Raw genomic sequence first — 25,683 nt, forward strand, 5'->3', positions numbered from 1 at the left:
CCTCATTTTCTGAAACAGATTTGATCTACCCTAGAGGGATTTGGAGCAGTAGCCTAGGTTCCTATGTATTGTTAATCTGGCCTGTTCTGAAACAACACACGAGGGAAAGAGAAGAAGTGTGGCCTAGTATAAAGAGCACAGGACTGGGAAGCAGAGAATCTGGGTTCTAATTCTGGAATCGCCACGTATCTGCTTTGTGACCTTGAGCAAATCACTGAATTCCTCTGCACTTACCATATCTGTAAAATGGTGATTAAGACTGTGAGACCCATGAGGGACATGGACTGTCCAACCTGATTATCTTGTATCTATCTCAGCACATAGCAGAGTGCCTGGCACATAGTAAACACTTAACAAATACCATGAAAAAAAGAAAAAGAAAGAAATTTGATGTCAGGGCCAGAGAAGGAGAACAGGCACTCACAAAGCGGTGGACTTATAAAGTTGTAACAATTGGTAATTTCGTCAATATTCTGAAACTAAAGACCATTATTTGATTAAAGAAATCCAGTCCTTGAAGTCACTGAGAGATAGAGAATGTGTGGTACACAATTCCTCAATAACCCTAGTTGAAGCACTGAGCAGTATCACTAAAACCACTAAATGTACAGCTAAAACACTGCGCACAAAACCATGACACTGAAATGTCAATAAATAGGGAAGACAATGACTCAGGTGGGCACTGGAATTTTCTGGACCCTGTACCAGGAAATAACATGCCATTTTGAAAAAATTCAAACCATTTTAAGTGTTTTTATATTCTCTCTTTTATAAGTAGTTTTGCAATTCATGTTCTTTAGAACCCATGCAAACCAGGTGTTAAAAAACAAATCAGGATGCCAATGTGAAAAATCATTTTTATGGGAAAAAAACCGAATATGGAAAATTAGAAAACAGAAGATAAATGTAAGGGCTTCCCAAAATTGGGGCTCTGTTCAGTCAAACCACAGGTTACCCCTTCAATCTGGGTCCTGCAATATGATAGCCAGAAGGATCAGAAGGGGGATGGCAAGTGAATAGGGTAGAAAGAGTGACCCCCTTGGGCCAAACCACATCCCTGATCTCCAATGGTTATGAATCAATCAATCATACTTACCAAGTACTTACTGTCTGCAAAGTACTGAACTAAGAGCTTGGGAGAGTACAATATCACAGAGATGGTAGACATGTTTCCTGCCCACAGAAAGGTAGGGCAGCACATTGCCAAGGTCCAAGAGAGAATGGAGATATAGAATGGAGATACGGGGCTCTATTAAGCTTCTCCACTTGGAGTTGGGTAGGAAGTGGAGATGTTGATGGAAAGATGGGTCATGTATTTTAGGACAGATTAATGTGACTATCTATGCCATATTAGCTTGTAATATGGGGGTTAAGACTGTGAGCCTGTGTTGGGCATTGAAAGTATCCAATCTAACTCTCCCCACCCTCAAGAGGCCTCTAAGGCCTTATCTCATCTTCCCTCACTCCCTTCTGTGTCACCCTTGCACTTGAATTTGCCCTCATATTCACTCTTCCATCATCCCCACAGTACTTATGCACATATCCATAATTTATATTAATGTCTGTACCTCCTCTAGGCTATAAGCTCATTGTGGGCAGGGAACATGTTTACCAACTCTGTTATACTATATCCTAAGCGCTTAGTGAAGTGTCTGCACACAGTGAATGCTCAATAAATATGATTGATTGATTATCTACCTAGGGCTTAGTACAGTATCAGGACAGAATAATCACTTAAATACTATTTAAAAAAATGAGATTCCATCCTAAACTTTGAAAAGCCTACAGCAAGAAGAAAATTTAATTTCTGGGAAGCAGCAGCATGCCTTAACAATGGCAAGGGAGAAGGGTGGCAGTGACATTGCCCTGTCTTTTTCTCCTCATTCTTCTCTACATTCTCTTCCTCTGTCTTTTTCAGTGGCAGCAGATGGCTCTGCAGCTGCCACTAAAACTGTACTGGTCATGTCCCAGGTGGTTGTGCTGGTGGTTTTGGTCATGTCAGAATGCTGGTGATAATGATAATGATAATAATCATAATAATAATGACGATATGTAAGTGCCAAGTACTGAACAAGATAGTCAGGTCCCACATGGGGCTCACAATCTAAGTAAGAGGGAGAACAGGGATTGAATCCCCACTCTGCAGATGAAAGAATTGAGGCACAGAGACATTGAGTGACTTGCCAAAGCTTACACATCTGGGAAGAGGCAGAGCTGGGATGAAAATTCAGGTCCTCTGATTCCCAAGGTCATGATCTTTCAACTGCACTTTAAATTCGTTGTGGCAGGGAATGTGCCTGTTTATGGTATGGTACTCTACCAAGCTCTTAGCACTTTGTTCTGGTCATAATAACCACTCAGCAAATACGGTTAACTAGCCCATTCATTCATTCATTCAATCGTATTTATTGAGTGCTTATTGTGTGCAGAGCACCGTTTTAAGCAGTTGGGAAGTACAAGTTGGCAACATATAGAGACAGCTCCTATGCAACAGTGGGCTCACAGTCTAGAAGGAGGAGACAGAGAACAAAACAAAACATATTAACAAAATAAAATAAGTAGAATAAATATGTACAAGTAAAATAAATAAATAAATAATAGGGTAAAAAATACGTACAAACATATATACATATATACAGGTGCTGTGGGGAGGGAAAGGAGGTAAGGCGGGGGGATGGGAGGGGGAGAGGAAGGAGGGGGCTCAGTGTGGGAAGGCCTCCTGGAGGAGGTGAGCTCTCAGTAGGGCCTTGAAGGGAGGAAGAGAGCTAGCTTGGCAGATGTGGGGAGGGAGGGCATTCCAGGCCAGGGGGAGCCTACACTTCTTCTGGTCTCTAGGAGCACAGAAAATTGTGATTTGGGGGGATCGGAGTCTCTACTGTGGTGTGAGCAGTGTTTTGTGTGTTTTGGCATGCCCACTGATATCTGTAGGTCTGTACATTGTGTGTGTGGCCCTCTAGAAGCAACCCTTCCAACCCTTCCACACAATATGGCCAATTGAAATGGCATAGACTGTCAGCCCTCTGTGGGATAAGGACTGCATCCGACCTTAACAACTTATATCATCTATCGTATTTATTTATATCTATCCCAGTACTTAGAATACACAGTAATGCTAAACAAATGTTATTTTTTTTAATTTTTTGGTATTTGTTAAGCGCTTATTATGTGCAAAGCACTGTTCTAAGCACTGGGGAGGTTACAAGGTGATCAGGTTGTCCCACGAGGGGGCTCACAGTTTTAATCCCCATTTTACAGATGAGGTAACAGGCACAGAGAAGTTAAGTGACTTGCCCAAAGTCACACAGCTGACAGTTGGCAGAGCCAGGATTTGAACCCATGATCTCTGACACCAAAGCTGTGCTCTTTCCACTGAGCCATGCTTTATTACTATTATTATCATTATTACTATCAGCCACACAACGGATAAAGATTGGGAGAGCTGAGTGGAGAAGTGAGAAAACCTCTCGTCTCTGCCCTTTCAAAATAATAATAATGATGGCATTTGTTAAGCGCTTACTATGTGCAAAACACTGTTCTAAGCGCTGGTGAGGATACAAGGAGATCAAGTTGTCCCACATGGGGCTCACAGTCTTCATCCCCATTTTACAGATGAGGTCACTGAGGCACAGAGAAGTTAAATGACTTGCCCAAAGGCACACAGCTGATAAGCGGCAGAGCTGGGATTTGAACCCACGATCTCTGGCTCCCAAGCCTGTGCTCTTTCCACTGAGCTACACTGCTTCTCAAAAGCCTGAGGAAAAGGGGTCACTAACCCATTCTTCTCCAGGCTGCAGCACAGATGACTTTCCTTTTCAGAGTCTGAGATTACCTCCAATTTCTTAATCAATTGGATTACAATTACCCACGCATCAGCCTCTTGGAGCTTTAAAAACAAAATCCCTGTACGAATTACAGGCGAGGGTGGAAGAGGGAGAGAAAGCCACCACAAGTCTTCTAGTGCTTTTTCTCAGAGTAATGAACAAAGCTTTCTCAATTACAATACAGCATTTTAATATTAATTCTGGAATTGTTATTTCAATAAAATCATTGCTTAAAATAAACAGCAGTTACCCATTAAGGGATTATAGCTATCAAAACATCCCATTGCCTCAATAGAATTATATTTATTGAATCTACAACAAATTAATTAACTTTAATGTAAATGCATTTCCGTCTAAGTCAAAGTTTATAATTAAAAGAAAAGAACCAAATGCAAACTGAACAGGCTTGAGTATGTTTGAAAATCCTAACCCTTATTAGGAAATTTCTTCTGAAGATGAAGAAACGATAGTCAAATCATTTCTAGTAATGCTAGTGAATTCCTCAGCTAGACAGAAACAGTAAATAAATGAACATTTGCTTACATTTTCTTGCCAGTTATGATGACCCACATTGTACATGGATTTTCATTTAAAGAAAGGAGGAACAGCATTTAGTTTCTAGGGATGATTTTCTCCTGGATTAGAGTTTGATTTAAAGAAGCAAAATATGTGTGTGGCATTTTTTATTCTTTTCAACAAAATATTTTCATCATCTTAGCTTTGGGTTTCTGAAGGTCATTTCTAGACACCAACCCCTCCTACAATACCACAAATGCTAACTGTTGATATGAACCAAGCCAATAATTTTTCTCAGTGTGATTAAAGGGAAGAGGTCAAATTAACATTTTTGTTTTCCTTGCTGCTTTCTACCTGCCATTTTATGGACTAAAGGACAAACATCTTCATCAAGGGGTGCTTCCAGAAAAATTGGGTGTATTTTCAATACATTGATCATGTCTGGATATAATTAATATCATATTTTAATCTTGATCATTGTAGGATGAAGGTATTTCCAAGACCAGGTTAGTGCTAATCATGACTCAAATGACCATTTCTCAATGAATAATTTCTTTGTTCTTGTTTGCCTTACTTGTATGTCTTTTGGGGATATAAGAGTGAAATGAAAGTATCATCAGTTTTGTTTATTTTTTTTGTTTTGTTTTTTGGAAAATGTCGCTGAAAAAAATGACTGTAGTCCAAGTATAGCAATACAACAAAATTATACCTTAGTAAATTGATGTCATTGCACCTAGCCAGCAAAGCATTTGTCAAAAAAAAAATGACCTCTCAAGTGCACATTCAATAAGGGCTTCAAAATCAAGGGAACGATACCTTGGTTTGATTGGGATGCATGGAAATATAATGGCAAAACATTTATAAGCAAATTAGACTGGAAGGTCGAATTCAGATCACCTTTTTTTTAACCATTCATTCATTCAATCATATTTATTGAGTGCTTACTGTGTGCAGAGCACTGTACTAAGCACTTGGGAAGTATAAGCTGGCAACATATAGAGATGGTCCCTATGCAACAACGGGCTCACCCTCCTTAACACACACCCGGATGAACTTTGGGGGGCTTTGTCCTATATTAAGATAAAAAAAGGGTATATAAAAAAATCTAAATTATTTATATAAACCCCTAAAATTCAATTGTTTCTCTCAAAAAGTATATATATATATCATATATCTTATATCTATATAAAATATAGATATACGGCATATATGTATATACCATTTTTTTCTTTCCTATATATACTATAGGGAGAAATTGAATTTTAAGGTTTATCCAGTTTAATATCTACTCTCCAATTCATTTTTTTATAACAGATGTGAAACCTGAATAATTTAATTTTCTTTTTTATTCATTCCTTCCTCCAGATAACATACTCCCTTTCCTGATATGCTGGGCTGTATTTAGCATGGAATAATTGCCACAGAATAATCAATGTCATATTTACTGAACGCTTGTGTGCAGTGCACTGTACTAAGCACTTGGGAGAATACACTATAATACAGTTGGTAGACATGTTCCCTAGCAAAATAGGGTGTGTTCTTGTTTGTATGACCACACTGGAGCTTCCATAAAAATACATGAAACACACACCCGTGAGGTGGTATACCCCTTTTATCCATTGTTGAAAGCTATTCATATATAGCTATGCAGTCTTGGACACACTCTGAAACAGAAATGTGCAAGAACAGCTCTGTCAGCTGTGTAGAAAAAGCCCTCCCACTCTACAGGAACAGCAGTGGAAGGGAATGTTTGTCATGCTATCATGACTCAGTCTTCCCTTCTGAAGAGCAGAGAACTATTGTGATCATCTTTGTTCATGAAATCCACCCGAAATTCACAGGTTCTTCTGAAATCCTTCCTTGAATTGATATCAACCTAGAGGTTGTGTTAATGAATATCTCAGCTCAGAGCCATAATAAGGAAATTGTAAAAGGTAATAGTTGAGTTCTTGAAGAAATCCTAACTAAATATTCAGGATATGACATAGTTCAATGTTTGAAATTTTATTTGTTCCTGGCAGGAATAGCTGCCCTGCACTACTATTTTATTTAAATTAGAATTTATCTGAGTTGCAGTTTCACTTTAAATATGAAGATTGTCTGAAACAAATAACCTCTGTCAGGCAGATATCCCCAGGCCTACTACTAACATGTGGGAAAGATGAAACTGCTGATTCCAGGACAGTAGCATTCCTCATTTTCTTCCCCTGTATTTCCTATATCCAATGGAAAAAAACACAGATGGAGGGAGTGAGGGGGAAGAGATAGAGAGAAATATATATACATACACATACATATAAGTATATATATATATAGAAGGAGAGAGAGAGACAGACAGATAGACAAAGATAGAGACACAGAGACAGAGAGGTCCTTCTCTAAAGGGGCATTTAGAAATATGGCTGATCTGTTATTTTTAGAACCCTGTTCTGAGTTAATACAATATAAAATTTCTACATTGATGAGTCTTAGAAGTGTACCAGAGTATCAAATACTGATATTCTTGATGCTATGAAAACACATGTATTAAATGAGTTTTAAGATGCATATTTTAACAAATTACCACAAAAATATTGTGTATTTTCATAGTTGTTTTGAAAGTCTTGGCATCCACCTATATCTTAAATAGAAATTCCTAGCCCCATCACAGTCAGTACAATGTTACAAGCAAATCTTTCTTCTCAATGTTGTGGATTTCTTTCAAAAGAAAGAAATTCAAATGAAGCTCAATTATAGGAAAAGCTCATCTATTGCACATCTATTGCACCCCTTCTAATACAGTAAAATATTTTAACTACGTCTATCTCAGATATTCATAATTTCTATTACACTGAAGCCCTAAAAAATAATATTTTCATGGCTCAGTTCGACAAGAGCCTGATGTTAACTACACCATCATCATTGTAAGTATGATGTTATGTTTAGAAAATCATACATTTCTTTCAGTAAGCGATAAGCATCAGTATCATAACCTTGGGAAGGCTCTCTTAAGATCCTGTTATGTAAGACAGTTTTAAGTCTCTTACTCAAGAAGAGATGCCTTACCATAAATTATAGAGCAATTTAGAGTAAATATGTAATAATCTTAATATAAAACCATTCCAGCATACAAGCCACTGCTCAATCTCTACCCTCACCAACTCTGAACCCTCTATCTGATCACAATCTCCTCACCTGCCTTCTCTCCCACACACCTCCTCCCTACAAATCTGTGCTGTTCCCCAAGATCTTTCGACCATCTGATTTTCTCATCTCATCATGCCCCACTGAGCCTCCATATACAAACTTGCCTTGATGACCAAATTGACGCTCTCAACACCACCCTCTCTACTGAACTCAACTCCCTTACTCGCCTATCCCTTCATTCATTCAACCATATTTCTGAGCACTTACTAAGCACTTGGGAAGTACAGTTCAGGAACAAATAGAGAAAATCCCTGCCCACAACGGGCTCACAGTCTAGAAGGGGGGAGACAGACATCAAAACAAGTAAACAGGCATCAGTAGTATTATTATACTTAAAAAGAATTATAGATATATACACATCATTAATAAAATTAATAGAATTATAATTATAAATACGATCTTGTACCACTAACCCACAGCCCTGGATCACCTCCACAGTCCACGGCCTTCACTCTGTACATTAGCCTCAGAGCGCTGTTAGCAGAAAGTGAGACATCAGGCCAATTTTCTCCACTTCAAGGTTATCCTTGAGTGCTTTAACTCTACCCTCTCCTCTGTCCAGGAAAATTATTTCTCCATCCTTGATGCCCATGCCCATCTCCCTCCAGACATTTAACTCCCTCCTCAAACACCCTGTCCCCCTGACTCCTTCATCCCTGGCCCCTAATGACCTGGCCACCTAGTTTATTGAGAAAACTGAAAACCTTCAGGCATGACCTCCGTAAAATCTCCCCTGCCCATCCCCATTCCTTCCCCGTCCTGTCTCTTCTTCAACTCTCCCATCTTTGCCAGCAGTATCACTTAGAGGAGATCTCATGTCATCTCCCAAAATCCACTTCCCCCATCTACGCATCTGACCTCATTCCTAAGTACCTTATCAAAACACTTTTCATTTCCCTTATCCCCTCCCTAACAACTAACTTCAACTGTTTGCTCTCTAATTACTTAATTCCTATGGCTTTCAAACACATCCATGTCTCTCCTACCCTGAAAAACACTCCTTTGACGCTACGGTGGCTTAGTGGAAAGAGCACGGGCTTGGGAGTCAGAGGTTGTGAGTTCTAATTCCGCCTCTGCTGCCACTTGTCAGCTGTGTGACTTTGGGCAGGTCACTTAACTTCTCTACTCAGAGATTTTTACACTCATCTGTAAAATGGGGATGAAGCCTGTTGGTCCCACATGGGACAACCTGATTACCTTTTATCTACCCCAGTGCTTAAAACAGTGCTTGGCACATAGAAAGTACTTAACAAATGCCATCATAATTTATTATTTATTTATAGCCTCATCTCCCTCCTACCTTTCCTCTCCAAACTCCTTGAGTAAATTGTTTACACTCACTGTTTAAAATTCCTCTCCTCCAATTCTTTTCTTGACCTTCTCCAATATGGATTCTATCCCCTTCACTCCACAGAAACTATCCTCTCAAAAGATTTCTTTCTTGCCAAATCCAACAGCCTCTACTCCATCTTAATCCTACTCGACCTCTCATCTACCTTCGACATCGTCGATTACCCCCTTCTCCTGGAAACAACTATCCTATCTCAGCTTCACTGACACTGTCCTCTCCTGATTCTCCTCCTATCTCTCTGGCCACTTATTCTCACATTCTTTCACATGCTCCTCTTCTGCCTCCCATCCCCTAACTGTGAGTGTCCCTTAAGGTTCAATTCTGGGTCCCCTTATATTCTCCATCTACACCCACTCGCTTGGAGAACTCATTCACTCACATGGCTTCAACTACCACCTCCATGCAGGTAATGTCCAAATCTACATTTTCAACCCTGATGTCGCTCTTTCTCTGCAGTCTTGTATGTCCTCCTACCTTCAAGACATCTTTGCTTCAATGTCCGCCTGTCAGATCAAATCCAACATGTCTAAAACAGAACTTCTTATCTTCCCATTCAAACTGCATCCTCCTCCTGACTTTCCCATCTACAGTGATGGCACCGCCATCCTTCCTGTCTCACAAGCATGTAACCTTGGTGTTATCCTTGATTCCTCTCTCTCATTCAACCCACATATTCAATCTGTCACTAAATCTTGTCGGTTGACCTTCACAAACATCACTAAAATCCTCCCTTTCCTCTCCATCCAAACTGCTACCATGTTAATCCAATCCGTTATCCTATCCCACCTTAATTACTGTTGACTTTCCTGCCTTCTGCCTCTTTCCACTCCAGTCCATACTGCACTCCACTGCACTGATCATTTTTCAGGCCATGTTTCCCCACTTCTCAAGAATCTCCAGTGGTTTCCTATTCACCTCCATGTCAAATAGAAACAGCTCAGCATTGGCTTTAAATCACCCTTCCCCCTGCTTTCTCACCTTACTACTCTTCTACTACAACCCAATCTGCACATTTTGCTACTCTAATGCTAACTCCTCGCTGTACCTCAATCTAATTTATTTTGGCACCGACCCCTTGCCAATGTCTTGCCTCTGGCCTGAAATGCCCTCCCTCCTCATATCCATCAGACAGTTATTCTCCACCCCTTCAAAGCCTTACTGAATGTACATCTCCTTCAAGAGACTTTCCCTAAGCCCTCATTTCCTCTTCTTGTATTCTCTTCCGCATTACCCTGATTTGTTCCCTTCATTCATGCCTTCTTCCATCCCCATAGCACTTATGTACATATCTGTAATGGACAGTAAGCTCGTTGTGGGCAGGAAATGTGTCTGTTTATTGTTACATTATTCTCTCCCAAGTGCTAACTATGGTGCTCTGCATGCAGTAAGTGCTCATTAAATATGATTAAATATGATTGATTGACTGACTGACTGATAAATAAATTCTGGCCCTGGAAAGAAATGTATGTTTTACCTTTTCCAGTCCTGTAAGATGGGCATGCTAAAAATACATTTCTTAAGTAAAAAAATCAAGACAAATTCTACTATTTCAGGCGTGTTTTCATTCTTATTATTTTTATCATTATTACATAACATGTAAGTATATATAAAATACAAACAATAATAAAAATAAGGAATGGGTATTTGTTAAAGCACTTACTACAACATGCTGGATAAAAAACAACAAGATAAAAGCCACTCTTTCAGGCATGTTTCCACTATTAACATTATTATTATTATTATTACATAATACACACTTATATATACAATTCTACTACTATTACTGCTGAGTGTGGTATTTGTTAAGCAATTAATTTATCACACCTGTTTTAAGGTTATCAATAAATCGTATTTATTAAGCGCTTACTGTGTGCCAGACACTGTACTAAGTGCTTGGAAGAGTACAGTGTAACAGAATTGGCAGGCATGTTCCCTGCCCCAAATGATCTACAGTTTAGAGAGGGAGACAGACATCAATATGAATAAATTATGGATATGTACATAAGTTCTTTGGAGCTGCTGGAGGGTTGAATAAAGGGTGCAAATACAAGTTCAAGGGTGATGAAGAAAGGAGAGGGAGAAGAGGAAATGTGAGATTCTACTGGCTAATTAAAATGAAGCCCAAAATAATAAAAAGAATGTCTTTAGAAGTTTAACAGAAGTAACTGTTCAAATAGACTTTCTTCCCAAACAAGACCTTTGTTGATAATTTAAAAAACACATGAACAGGGAGTGTGGAATAAGGTCTCAGTATTTTAAACCAGTCAAATATTTACTTACCTCTAGTTTTACCTTATGTTGAGAAGTAATAACATGAATCTCTGAATTCTACCTGACTGAACAATATTGTTTCCCGAGGCAGCTTTTTGGTGGCACATAAAGCCTTTCATCTGTCTTTGCTTCTCTTTATATAAATTTGTTTTCCCTTGAGGCCTCATAGATATGAGGCTTTTTAAGATGTGAAGTTGCAACAAAGAATGGAATCCTTAATGCCTACATTGAAACATGCTTTAATGGAAACTACTGACCCATTTAGCTCAGATTAAAAGTAAGTATCAGGTTTTCTATTCTTTTCAGCATAAAACACAGCTTTGACTGAACATTTAACTGTGATAGGCACAATACCTTATGACCCCTTTCTGGATTGCACGACTGGTCTTCTTTTCTTAAGGGTGTACCTTTTGTATTTGTGAAAATTACTTTTCCCAAGAGAGTTTTTTTTCCATTTTTCACATAAAAATCAGGTTATTGAAATCAAAAGTCTATTAATTTTTATCATATGATATTTCTTTGCATTTCCTTGCACATTTGTAAATAAGATTATTATAAATCGGCACATACATTCAGCAAAAAATAAAATCCATTGTTTTTTATCATTTTTCTTCTCACTGTAACAAAAACCTAGAAATATGCTTTCAGAAATGGTCAAAAGCTTTCTCGGAATCAACAAATCCACTTAGTCCCACTCAAACACACAAGACTACAGAAAAGAGTGTGTACTTCTAAGACTATCAATAGTTTGACTGTTTCAAGATTTGAGTTTATTGCACTCACCTGTTTGACTGAGTTGTGATGTGCTTCTGCTCCTTCGGGACACAATGGCAACTACTTTGGCACTGAGACTGGATCTTCTTTTCTTTCCGCCTGTTCCAACAGTACCAACAGCTGTATCTGACTGACTGCCATCATTATGCTCCAGTTTATACATCTCTCCACTCACACTTGTGCTCTTTGTGATTGTTCTTCCTGAAGTCCCCATTCGTCTGCCTTGCATTTTTGGAGTGAATGAACTATATATACAAAATAAAAGCACACACAGAGACATAAATTAAAAGGAAGTGTAAAATTGTCTCTAAGTTCATCCTACTTTACCAAAAACCAAATTACAAATATTAGATTTGTGTCTACATTACATTAATGTATGATATACTATTTCATTTTATTATCCATTATATTATAGCATATTGATGTCTGTCTCCCCCTCTAGACCATAAGCTCATTGTGGTCAGGTAACCTGTCTTCCAACTCTGTTGTATTATAGTATCCCAAGCAGTTAGCATTATCATCATAATCAATGGTATTTATTGAGTGCTTATTGAGTATGCAGAGCACTGTACTAAGTGCTTTGGAGAGTACAAGTACAGTGCTCTGCACACAGTACGTGCTAAATAAATGTGATTGATGATGATGATAATGATCCCAAATTACTTTAAAAATGAATGTAGATTATCAGTGGCAAAATCAAATACAGAAATACCTAAATTATAGTATCAATTAGTCAGGAAAGAATATTGACATATTTTGAATTTCATGAATGAAATTAAAATGTAATTGTACTACATACAGTATCTTAAGGCCACATAATTACTAGCAAATTGTCTGAATTATTTAGAACCAAAGATAAACGTTGAACCATTATTCAGATTTTTCAAACCAAAGTATACTTAGGTTTATCCAGGCACCAACAGCTAGAGTGGCCACTGACAGCACTTGAGAACACTGTGCTGATCTGGAACCACAGATATTTGTTACCTTACTTGGCCTATATACTGAAATATAATGACATCATAAGAACGCAAGAAAAATTATATGGAAATCTGCAAAGTTTAGACCATGTTACCTGGAGAGTTCCTAAACTTCTTTGTGGTTCCTGCATCAAGGGTCATGGTAATGGGAAGCTAGCTGTTTAAAAAGAAAGTTCCAGATACCTGGCATCCATATCTACCAGAGTAGGGACAGATCAGATGAAAAACAGAGTGTTCAATAGGAAACAAGATGAATTGCTTCCCTACCATTAGCTCTACTTCTGTTATTTTCTCTCTTGGTTTCAGAAATGAGTAGGTTTGAGTTTACTCAGGAACTGAACTGGTAATTTCCCATTCATTCTACACGGATCCAATCTTGATGTTGATAAACCCATGCTATTTTTTACAACACCCTCCCCAAGGGGGAAAGGATAAACGATGAAGACAGCTTTAAGAAGTTTTTTTTTTTTAAATCTCCAAGAGACAAGTAGAAAGTCAGAGCCAGAGTTAGAAGCCTGGCCCCAGAGTCTGGGCAGCTGGCCCTAAGGCTGGAATTGGGAATTTGGGCCTGGATTGCTTGTTCTGGAATAGCTACAGATCTGAGTAATTGCGGATCTACATATTCTCAATTCTTCAGTAATATATTTCCCAATGGTCTTTGGGTAGAATTCTGTTGAGAGTTATGAAATATTCTTCCAACAACATGTGTATTCCTGTATAGAATATCATGCAATGTTAGAAAAGATGTTTGTGCCCATGCACGTGGTATCAGTCCAGACAATACATACTACAATGTGAGTTTACCTTAACATGAGTTTGACCAGGAATGAAATCCCTTAGAGGAAGACAATGTAGTTGAAAATTTTCTAATTTTTTTCAGATATCTTTTCTAGCCCATCCATATCAAAATACATCCCATCAGATCACTGATAATAATGATTAGAGTGATAACTCTAACAAAGAAAATATCTGACTGAGTTCAGTCATAATTTTTGGTATATTCAACAATTCCTTTGAATAATTATCCATCCTACTTCAAACTCTTTTTTAAGGCTACCTTACAAAGAACCTCTGCCCATAGTATGACAATGAAAATCTGTTTCTAGAGTACTCCTTTATTTTATTCCTTGCTATGTTAATCCTACATCTTCCTTGAGTGCATAATAAACTTTCCTTTGTTTTTACTGCATCTTTTTTGGGTTGGATCTCTAGTTCATTAGGCAAAGACTGGTATTTACAGAATATTTACTGCAATGTTTGGGTTGAATACTAAGGAATAAATTGCTTCGGTTCTAATTTTTACATAGAAAAGTCATAAAAAGGTCTTTTTTAGAGATTTATAACATACACTCACCTTGCTATCAAAAAATTAGCGAAAAATAGAAGCAACCAATAAATTAAAACAAAATTTGCCTGCTTACTTGTTTTGATGTCTGTCTCCCCCCCTTCTAGACTGTGAGCACATTGTTGGGTAGGGATTGTCTCTATTTGTTGCTGAATTGTACTTTCCAAGCACTTAGTACAGTGCTCTGCACACAGTAAATGCTCAATAAATACTACTGAATGAAAAATGAATGAAAATATTGAGTACCTGTTGCATCTGAACAGGACTTTCAAATTGCCATAGAAATTTTTGAAAAAGTGGAATGGTAATTTAAAATGTTCCTTTCACTTTGAAGCACTTAAAAATACATTTTAGAAAGCAATTAATCATGTAGAAAATGGACAACTATATTATGCATATTTTACTGATCGGTGTGGGTAAAAAACTAGGGCAATAGGACAATATTGACAAAAATTCATTTTTAAAAGAGTTTAAAGTATTGGTTGACAAAATTATCAATCCTTGGTAATCTCTCGAAATGTCTACTTTTGGGGGTTAAAAAATATAATGGAAAATATAATGAATGAGCTGCTGGAAATTTATAATTTAGTGATAAAGTACAGGGCTCAAATTATACCAAACTATGCTCCCCCCAAAAAAACTTGGACATAGTTTCTTGTATTGGAATGAAATTGTAAAGACAAAATGCTCATTATTTAAAACACAGAACAAGAATGTAGAAGCTACCCCAAAGTGTCATTAGTGCTAATTTAAAAATGTGATTTAGTGTTTGGTATTTTTGTGAAATTAGCAACTCATTTACAATATATTGAATTAAAAATTATAATTTCCAATTCAGAGTGCCTTTTATAGTCATACAAAATCTAATTTTTCCTTTTACATGTGTATACATAACTACTACACTGCATTTAGAATTCTAACCTTGAGTTCATTACCTGAGCTCTGTTAGTGCCTAACATTCATCTCAAGTCATAAAGAATATAGGACCAATAAACTGCACTTGACTTTGGAACTGATTCATTTTTACTTACCACAAACTATAATTAATGTGATCAATAATCAGAATAAAGTATTGAAATACTGTAATTCGATTCGGAGCAATTAATTCACATTACAGGAGCTGTTCTTCAGCACTGCTGATGCATGTCAATTTTTGAGTACAAGAAAGGTTTTGAAAATACTCTTGTACTAAAAATATTTTAAGAACTAAATTCTTTGCTATGGCTTTACTGAAATGATGAAACAATTGTAACTGGGTAAATGTTTATCTGTTGCTTTCTAAGACCTAGACACTATGAGTTTATTAAAGCTTTCTTTGTACCTAAAATACTTCACTGGTATATGCTTGACCAAATAATCAACCAGGGTATATTTTATCAATTATGACACCTAATTTATTTAAATATTAAGCATACTGATTCTTCAAATTTAAATATCTGTACAACCTGAACAAAAATTCTGAACTAAATGCATGCACCAAATAATCCATAAGAACATATAAACTCATCCACAAAATGATTAATTTTGAGATTTTTTTAAAGCTTTATTGGTTCAATCATTCATTCAATCGTATTTATTGAACACTTACTGTGTGCAAAGCACTGTACTAAGTGTTTGGGAAGTATTAGTCGGTAACATATAGAGACAGTCCCTACCCAACAATAGGGTCAGTCTAATTTTGTTTTGGTAACTGTACTACATTTTAGTCTCACAGCCATGCATAAACTGTCTACACATTCTGAACATAACCTTATAAGTTATAGTAGTTAATTAAATATCACCAAGGAACTCACCTAAGCAATTAATGAAAAAATAAATTATATTCAGAAATGAATTTAGTCATTTGTCATGTGCTAAAACCACATAGTTTCTTTTATCTGGTCAGGCACAGATAATTTTGAAGAAGTGACTTAGCTGTTTCTTTGTCTGATCATCTATCTTCATTACAGCAATTTCTTTCCTGGACAAGTTTCCCATCAATAACTAAAAACATTTTAATATTCCTTGCATGACTAATGAAATTAATATGGTATTTTCAGAAATACAATTTAGCAACCTGTATCTTTAAATGACATCTCTGGTCTTCATCTGCTCCATCTAATAAATTGATTTTCTTGTCTTTTAAATACAGAGTAACAAACTAATCTTTAGGGCCCTATTTGCAAAGAGAGAGCTCATGAATACTAATAACCTTGGCAATATTTCCTGGACTCCTGAATTGAAAGAAATGATGATCACTTCATTTTGAATAAGAACACTATTCTGAAGAGAAACTGTGTTAAGAAAACTTCAAATAAACCTTTATAGTAAATGCCTGAATCTTTTAATTGTCTGGTTAGTCTTAATTAAATTCATGATAGGTGCTGGCAGAAATAAGATAATTTGTATGTTAGTGGTCAAGGTAAAATGATCATATGTAAAAGAGAATAATTACTGAATTCCACACCTGAAAATGCATTTGCTAAATATACACCTTCCAATGTTATTTTTAAAAAGAAGTAACTTTCGATAAATATCAAATTAAAAAGGATCAAGCAGGAATTATATAAGGGCTAGTATCTTTTCATAGAGGCTGACTTTGCATAGGCAATATATTTTACTATAAAAAATTGACTAAAAACATAGAGTTATTCCATGCAACGTGGCACTATATGCATGATTGCAGATGACAAAATAATTATTGGTTAACATATGAAATGGCACACTTGGTATCTTTTTCTAAATCAATTTTCAGAATGTACTTCCCTCCCTACTCATTTCTTACTATTTACTTGTCAGAATATGGGAGATTCCCAGAAAACATTAAAAATACAGAAAAATGGATTGTTAGAAAGAGGGCCATACTTTGTTGTTACCTTCACTATCTCAACCCTGAGACTGTAAATTCATTGTGGGCAGGGAACATGTCTACCAACTCTGTTATACTGTACTTTCCCAAGCACTTAGTACAGTACTGTGCACACAATAAGAGCTCAATAAAAATGATTGTTGATTGAGACAAGAATGCAATTTAAGAGCTGTTCGCTGATCCTATTTTACCCAGTTCCTCTTTCTCAGTTGGTTGCTATTGTTCGAGATGGAGGGAGTGGCAATATGGCCTGCCTCTTGGAAGTTTCCTGCAGCCTTTCCAATAGCAAAAAGGCAGGCTGGATTATACCGTTGCCCGTAATTTTTGTTCTAGATAATTGCTCTTCCAATGAGTAAAGATAAAGTGAATTTGATCACTAAAAAGCTGGGTGTTTCATTCCTGGGAGTTCAGTACATCCTTCTTTGAATTCCAGCTCAGGACAGAATGCTGAGTATCTTTCTTTCATGGCGAGGTACTAAACACGTATCTATGCCAGTACTTAGAATGGTACACAGTAAGTTATTGACAAATATAATGATGATAATAAAATAATAATAATTATGATAAGTACTGTGGGGCTGAGGGTGGGGTGAAATCAAGTACTTAAGGAGTACAGATCCAAGGGCGAATAGGATGCAGAGGAGAGGGCACACAGAGAAATAAGGGCTTAGTCAGAAAAGGCCTTTAGAGGAGATGTGTTTTTAGGAGGACTTTGAAGATGGGGAGAGTAGTGGTCTGCTGGATATGAAGGGAGGGGGAATTCCAGGCCAGAAGGAGGTCTTGGGCAAGGAACTGGTAGTGAGATAGATTAGATGGAGGTCCTTAGAGTAGGTTGGTGTCAAGTGAAGTGGAGGAAGAAGGCAGATTGGAGGGGGTCAGGGAGAGAATAAGAGGAGAGGAAGTGGAGGCAGTGTGTGCAGACCACTCACACAAAGAGTTTGGAGAGGAACGGTAGCAGAGACCTGGGAAGATAACATGGGGTGAGTTGTGGGGTTAAGGGAAGTTTTTTTTGTTTCTTTTTTTTTAAGATAGGCAATACATGAGCATATTGAAAAGCAATGGGGAAGCATTGGAGAGTGAAGATGGCAGTCAGGGAAGGGAAGAAAGAAGGATGCAAGTGCTTTGATAAATTGCAAAACAATGAGGCTCAGGAGAAGGGGGTAGATTTTGAATTGTGCAGCTTCACACTTTATTAGAGTTGAGAACTCTAAGTTTTGCTTTTAACATATCCTGAGTAAGGAATTCTCAATTATTAATCACAAACATCTAATTAATAAAGGTTAATATGCACACATTTTTAAAATGATCTTATTATCATTTCCGAATATGATAATTTTAAATTATTTTATATTCTGAAAGGTAAGGAGAATTTTGTCAGGGAAAAATTATATATTCTTTTTTTTGAAAAGTAATCAATTACGTTTACTGAGTGTTTACTATGTGTACATCCCTGTACTAAGCACTTTTTGGGAGAGTGTGGCTTTTATCCAAATTTTACATACGATAACACTGAGGCACAGACTTGTGCAAGGTTATACAGCAGACAAGTGGCAGAGCTGGGACACAAACATCCATCTCATGACTTCCAGCCCTTTGCTCTTTCCACTAAACCCCCACTGCCTTTCATTTGATGCATTTGTACTGCTTCCACCTCGAGACTTATCCTACCTCTGATTTTCACTACTTATACTTACATTTTTGTCTGTTTCACCCCACCAGACTGCAAACTCCTTAGAACAGAGCAGTTGCACCATGCTAATAATTATGGTACTAGCACTTCTCTAAGTACTGACTGTCTGTACTCTCAAAAGTGCTTGATACAGTTCCTAGAACTCACTGATTAACTAGATTAATTCCACTAGGTTGTAAACTGCTTGTGGACATGGACCATGTTTATTAATTAAATTGTACTCTCTAAAGCTCTTACTATAATACTCTGTATATAGTTAGTACTCAAAAATACCACTGATCAACTTGAATGTCAATCAAATTTAATCTAAATTTTACTAAATATCATTTGTAAGTTGTACTATTTTACTTGATTAAAAAAAGTTTTCTCTTGCTAATTTTCAAGCATTTTATAAGTGTGAAAAAAGTTAGTGTTGTGGGAGTAATGCTACAATTTTCTCAATTTACCATGACATTTTTTTGGGTGGGGGGGATTTGTTCTGGTTTTTACAATGACCCTATACAAAGTACTTCTTGGGGTATCTGCAACCAAAAGCAAAATTTAAATAGTATAAAGCTAACTAATCAGATGCTAGGGAAATGAAATAATTTGAAAAATTCAAATCCCCTCAAGAATCTCAAGATATTCAATGAATGTTTTATTTTTTAAATTTTAACTCCTTTTTAAAGATGACGCACACTACAGAAGTCTGTAACCTGTCCGTATGGCAGAATGATTAACAGACACAGGCAGCTTAGAAATCAAATACATTCCTTTCAGTAATCTCAGCTAAGTAATCATACAAACTCAAAGAGAGGCTATAAACAAACGGGCTGAATGCATTTCAAATGGTTTTTTTGACCCTAAATCAAAAGTGGACCTTCAAGTGGATGAATCAAAATGCTCCATGGACTGTTTATAGAACAAAACCTAGGCTACAGGAAAACAGCTAAATAAGCATCTCTTCAGACCAACTGTCTGCAGCATAAGGAGTGACATAAGTCCTGCTATCTCTTTCCCCAGACACTATGTATTTTTGTACATTGTATGAAACTCCAGTACTTCCTCATCTTTTTAGGACTTCTAAAAAAATCCATTAATTAAGTACAGTGCTCATTGGTTGAGTCAGACTGCTTATAAAATTATATATATATATGCAATTATTTAAAACTCTGACTGTGTTTGAATAGCTTGCTATTAACTTAAAACCAAGGCTCCTTGCAGGTCTTTTTCAGAACTAAGACAGAAGGACTCTTTGTGAGTATTTCTATGCCAGTCAAAAGAAGAAAGAATATATAGACTGACACTTCAGATGTGTGATAGATCATTTTCACCCAACTGCATAACTATTTAATAAGCTAGCACTTCATGGAGGTAAATACCTACATCAATTCAATTATATGAACAATAAGGTACTAACCCAAGTGCATATTACCGAGATGCCCATCAAATTGTAGCTAGTGAACTCAAGAGCCTAGCATGCAACTTTCTTCTTTTTCAGGCCACTAGAAGTGCCTCCATATGAAGATTTGGCTAAATTTGCCTGTTTTGTCTACTGAGCCAATTAAGGCATGAATTGTGTTGTTTTAATTTCAGTTTCTAGTACACGTGGCCCTCAAAAAATAGTATGTTACTATTACAGAGAAGCAGCATGGCTCAGTGGAAAGAGCACGGGCTTGGGAGTCAGAGATCATGGGTTTCCAGCTCCACCACTTGTCAGTTGTGTGACTTTGGGCAAGTCACTTAACTTCTCTGAGCCTCAGTTACCTCAACTGTAAAATGGGGATTAAGACTGTGAGCCCCACGTGGGACATCCTGATGACCCTGTATCTACCCCTTCGCTTAGAATAGTGCTTTGCACATAGTAAGCACTTAACAAATGCTATCATTATTATTACTAGTGAAACAGTGGATAATTTCACATTTGTAAACTAAATGAACTCTAATCCCATTCCCTTACTACCCCTGACCCAGGCACTCTCTTGGTAATTGTGCAATCCCTGGGTAGCTGGCTCCACATTTCACTGAATCTCCATTTCCTAAACAATCTACATGACAAGAACATAAATGTTGTAGAGGATTGTGAGTACTTAAGCTCTTAGGCTGTCCAAAAGCACTGCCATGGGATTTGGGGGATCAGAGATGGAACATTACAAATTAATCAGGAGAGACTTCCTGGAGGAGAAGGACTCTGAAAATGGGGAGAGCTGTGTTCTGTGAGTATAAAGAGGTAGGGAGGCAGCAAGAAAGATGATAATGAGGCACAGGGAATAGGTAAGCACAAGAGGACCAAAGATAGTGAGCAGAAGATACAAAAGTAATAGTGGGAGAACTAATTCAGTAACTGAAAAATCAATTATAAGGCATTTCTACTGATGTGGAGGAGAATAGGCAACAGTGATAGGTATTGAGGTGTGAGGAGATGTGTGCAGAATGTCACTTTAGAAAAAAATATCTGGGCAGCAGAACAAATTTAGGACTAGAAAGAGGTAAGACTGAAAGGCATGGAGATCAATGAGGATGCTGAATCTGACAAGTGCTTGAACAAGGGAAATGGCTGTTTGGATGGAGAGCAATCATTAATAGTAATAATAATAATGATGGCATTTTGTAAGCGCTTACTATGTGCAAAGCACTGTTCTAAGCACTGGGGGGATACAAGGTGATCAGGTTGTCCCACGTGGGGCTCACAGTCTTAATCTCCATTTTACAGATGAGGTAACTGAGGCTCAGAGAAGTTAAGTGACTTGCCCAAGGTCACACAGCAGACATGTGGCGGAGCAGGGATTAGAACCCATGATCTTTGGCTCCCAAGTCCTTGCTCCTTCCACTGAGCCACACTGCACTGGAGCCTGGACATGTTGTGGGGACACCTTGAATTCAGGGGTTGAAAAAGGGAGGAGTCAAAAGATAATGCATTGGTTGTTGGCTTCAGAGAGATGTAAAGGGTGGCGATGTTGTCAACTGTAATGGGAAGAATAGACAGAGAAGTGGATTTGGGAAGGAAAATGAGGAAGTAATCTTTGTACATTTTGGATCTGAGATGCTGGCAAGACACCAATCTAGAAATGTCTGTGAAGTTTTAAGTTCCTCGAGGGCAGGGATCCGGTCTACTTACTTCATTGCAATCTTCCAGTGCCCTGAGCCAAATAAACCACTGATCTATTAATTGAGAGGTGGCATCAAGTCTGAGACTGAAGTGCTGTGGTAGAACCAAAGTTTTAAGTTCATTAGATGTGATCCTCTTCCAGAGGAGAACAGAAGGATGTGCTAGAAAATGGAGGAAACTTAGAGAATGACAAAAATTACTGGGGGTATAGAGAGAACAACAACATATTTAATCAGTCTCGAGGAGGTGATAAGAGTATTGGAAGTTGGGGAAAAGAGATGAAGGTTTGATGGTTCAGACGTGAGAAGCAAAAACTCAGAAGGGAGAAACAGTGGGAGTCTGTCCATACCTCCTGATGGGAAAGGTCCTTATTTAGACTCCTAAGACCAAAAGGTACTTCTTATTAATGTCTTACCAAAAACACAACTAGGATCTATGGTTTATGATTAGTATAATCACTAAAAATGATTAGTTTCCATCAAGATAATAATCATAACATTAATGACATTGCTTATTCACTCTGTGAGCTCGTCGTGAGCAGGAATGTGTCTGTTTGTTGTTATATTGTACTCTCCCAAGCACTTAGTACAGTGCTTTGCATACAGTAAGGACTCAATAAATATGACTGAATGAATGATATAACAGAGAACTGATTTGGTCCCCTAGCTTCAACTACCATTTTTACACGACAGATTCCCAAATCTACCTCTCCAGCCCCGACCTCTCTCCCTCTCTGCAGCCTCATATTTTCTCCTGCTTTCATGACATCTCATTTTACTTGGATGGCCCAGCAACTCCGCAAACTAAACATGTCCAAACCAGAACTCCTTATCTTACCACCTGAACCCTGTCCTCAACTGACCTTCCTATCACCGTGAACATCACCACCATCGTCCCTGTCTCCCAGGCCCATTTTGGCATTATCTTTGGCCACCTCCCTTTCTCAACTTTGCACATTCAATCTATCACAAATTTCTGGGATTCTACCTTCACAACATCTCTATACTCCACCCTTTCCTCTCCACCCAAACTACCACCAAACTGAGTGAAGCATTTATTTCCCACCTTGACTACTGCATCATTCTTCTCACTCCTCCACCTTGAATCTTTATTTCGCTCTGAAGCCCAGAGCACTTTTCTAAAAAAAATGTTCAATCCATGTCTTCCCACTCCTCAAAGACTTCTAAGTGCTGCCCATCCACCTCTGCATCAAAGAGAAACTCTTTACCATCAGCTTTAAAACACTGAATCAGTTTGTTCCTCCTACCTTACCTTGCTGATTTCCTACTACAGACCAATCCTCATATTCTGTGCCCCTAATACCAATCTACGCTATGGACCTCCATCTTGTCTATATCACTGATGATTCTTGTCCATATCCTCCTTCTGGTCTGAAACTCTCTCGCCTTCCTTATCCTACAGACCATCCGTCGCCACCTTCAAAGTTCTCCTAAAATCACATACCGCCCCAAGGCTTTTTCAGACAAAGCCTTTCTTTTCCCTACCTGCCCTCTCCTCTACATTCTATATGTACTTGGATCGGTCCTCCTTAAGCACTTGATATTCACCCCACCCTTAGTTAGACCCACAGTGCTTATTATTATCATTACTATTATATTTTTAAGCACTTACAATGTGTCAAGTACTGTTCTAAGTGCTGGGGCTCACAGTCTAAATTGGAGGGAGAACAGATATTTAGTCCCCATTCTATAGTTGAGGAAACCGAGGCACAGAGAAGTTAAATGACTTGCCCAACATCACACAGCAAGTAAGTAGCAGAGCTAGGATTAGAACCCAGGCCCTCTGATTCCCAGATCTCTCCATTAGGTCATGCTGCTTCATATGTACCTATCCTTATACTCTGCCATTCCCTCTTTATGTAATTTATTTTCATGCCTATCTCCCCCTATAGGCTGAAAGGTCCTTTTGGGCAGGGATTGTGTCTATCATCTCTATTTTATTTTACTTTTTCCAAGCACTTAGTACAGTTCTCTGGACCCAGCAAGCATTCAAGAATTCCAATGATTGACTGACTGAAATAAGGAACAACAAATCACTTAACGTCTGATCAGTGACAAATTTCAGTTAGCAGCATTGTTAGTGGAAAGAGGCTTTGGGAGTCTGGGGACCTGAATTCTAATCCTGGCTCTGACACCTGTCTGCTGTATGATTTTTGGCAATTAACTTAATTTCTCTATGTCTCATTTTTGCCTTCTGTAAACCAGAGATTAAATATTGTTATAGTGATCTCCATATGGGACAGAGTTTGTGTCTGATCTGATTGTACTATATCTATCCTTGCCCTTAGTACAATGCTTGGAATACAGTAAGTATATAATAAAACCCATAATCACCATTGTTATTATTATTGATAGTAGTAGTAGTAGTGGTAATAATAGCAGTTTAAACATCAAAATCAACCTGCTGGCAACCTCAGTAAAGAAAATTCCCTTTTAACTAGGATTAGAGTTATCTCTAGCATTGGAAGTGTGAATAGGGTTAGGTATAAGAGTCAGATTAGAGCAAGGGCTCCATTTATTATCTCTGAAAACAAAATCATCATTAAATATATATTAAATACACTCCCATAAATGGAGATTTGTTCAAAGTACTGGAAGTGTACATCACAAAGAGTAGAAGATGAATTCCATGCCCTGTGGGAGCTTTAAATCTATTATTTATGACTGGGGAAGTAGGGAAGGACATAAAATACGCCCTCAAAAATTGATCAGAAAAGAATGAAAAAACTAGAAATTCCCCAAACTGACTCAAAACAGATCAACAGCAATAAGCAAAACAATTGCCATTTTTAGCTTAGGGCCCCTGCTGAAGCAAACTCCCAGAGCCACAAATTTTTTACAATCTTCTTGATCAGAAATGTCAAACCTATTCCAGCATATGGACTATGGAGTTAGTTATGTGTAAGTATTCAATTCATACTTAACAAAAGGAGGGAGGGTCTTGAGGGTGGTGGTATTAGATACAGCTCTGTCAGAATGGGACTCAGAGACTTACTGAGGACTTATTAAATACTTTATCAAGCACTTACAATGTCTCAAACCAGCCACTAACTGCTAACTGCTTAGTCAACACTGAACTGATCATTTTTGATTACCAAAAAATGACCCCTAGATGTTCGATGATCAAATCCAGTTACTAAAAAAATCAGATTGGTCCTAACAGGAATGAAGCAATGGGACTAACCAAACACAATATTCTCTGCCTTTCTGTACAATCCCTCTATATTGGAAAATGCTTTCGAGAGAACTTTTTGCTGGAGGTTGGTGCTCGTTTTCCTATGGGTAGAGGCAGTAAAGAAAAATGAGAATTATCCAAATCAGTGGACTATTAAGTGTGGAAGGAAAATATGTCAATTTTGTGACCAAACAGAAGTTTCAGAAGCTTAATGTATTGTGAAAATGATTTGGAAGACTGTAGATTTGCAAATCTATTTGAGGTGGTTATTTTGAAAAGTGTAGTTTTCTATATGTGAGTCCTAAGGAGGTCTTTATACCTGCCATGCAAGTATTTTTCAAAATTTGGCATGCTTAAACTTTCCATTTAGTCCTCAAAATCTGCAATAGCCCAAAACCACATGTATAAATGCTACCCTTCCCATCATTCCTACATTTTTTCAACTGCTTTCTAAAGTTGCCGAGTAAGAGAACATGGATGTCTGCCTGTGCGGGCACACTCAAAGTTTCCCAAAAAACTACCAAATAAATACCTGTTCTCTCTCATACTTAGACTGTGAGCCCCATGTGGGACAGGGACTGCATCCAACTTGATTATCTTGCATCTATAATAATAATT

The 25,683-nt window shown here is 37.7% G+C and overlaps 1 protein-coding gene across 19 annotated transcripts in view; it reads right to left on the reverse strand.

Moving 5' to 3' along the window:
- The window catches only part of RIMS1 (regulating synaptic membrane exocytosis 1), a 554,640-nt gene that overhangs the window by 77,548 nt on the left and 451,409 nt on the right, over positions 1–25,683 (reverse strand). For 13 of the 19 annotated variants that reach the window (XM_038748657.1, XM_038748550.1, XM_038748655.1 and 10 more), the window contains one exon: positions 11,929–12,164. The exons of the other annotated variants lie outside the window; for them this stretch is intronic. In XM_038748657.1, the coding sequence (XP_038604585.1) occupies positions 11,929–12,164 (236 nt within the window). The remainder of the gene's footprint in view (positions 1–11,928; positions 12,165–25,683) is intronic. 19 annotated transcript variants of the gene reach the window in all.

This window comes from Tachyglossus aculeatus, chromosome 1 (assembly GCF_015852505.1).
Source record: "Tachyglossus aculeatus isolate mTacAcu1 chromosome 1, mTacAcu1.pri, whole genome shotgun sequence".
Lineage (NCBI taxonomy): Eukaryota > Metazoa > Chordata > Mammalia > Monotremata > Tachyglossidae > Tachyglossus > Tachyglossus aculeatus.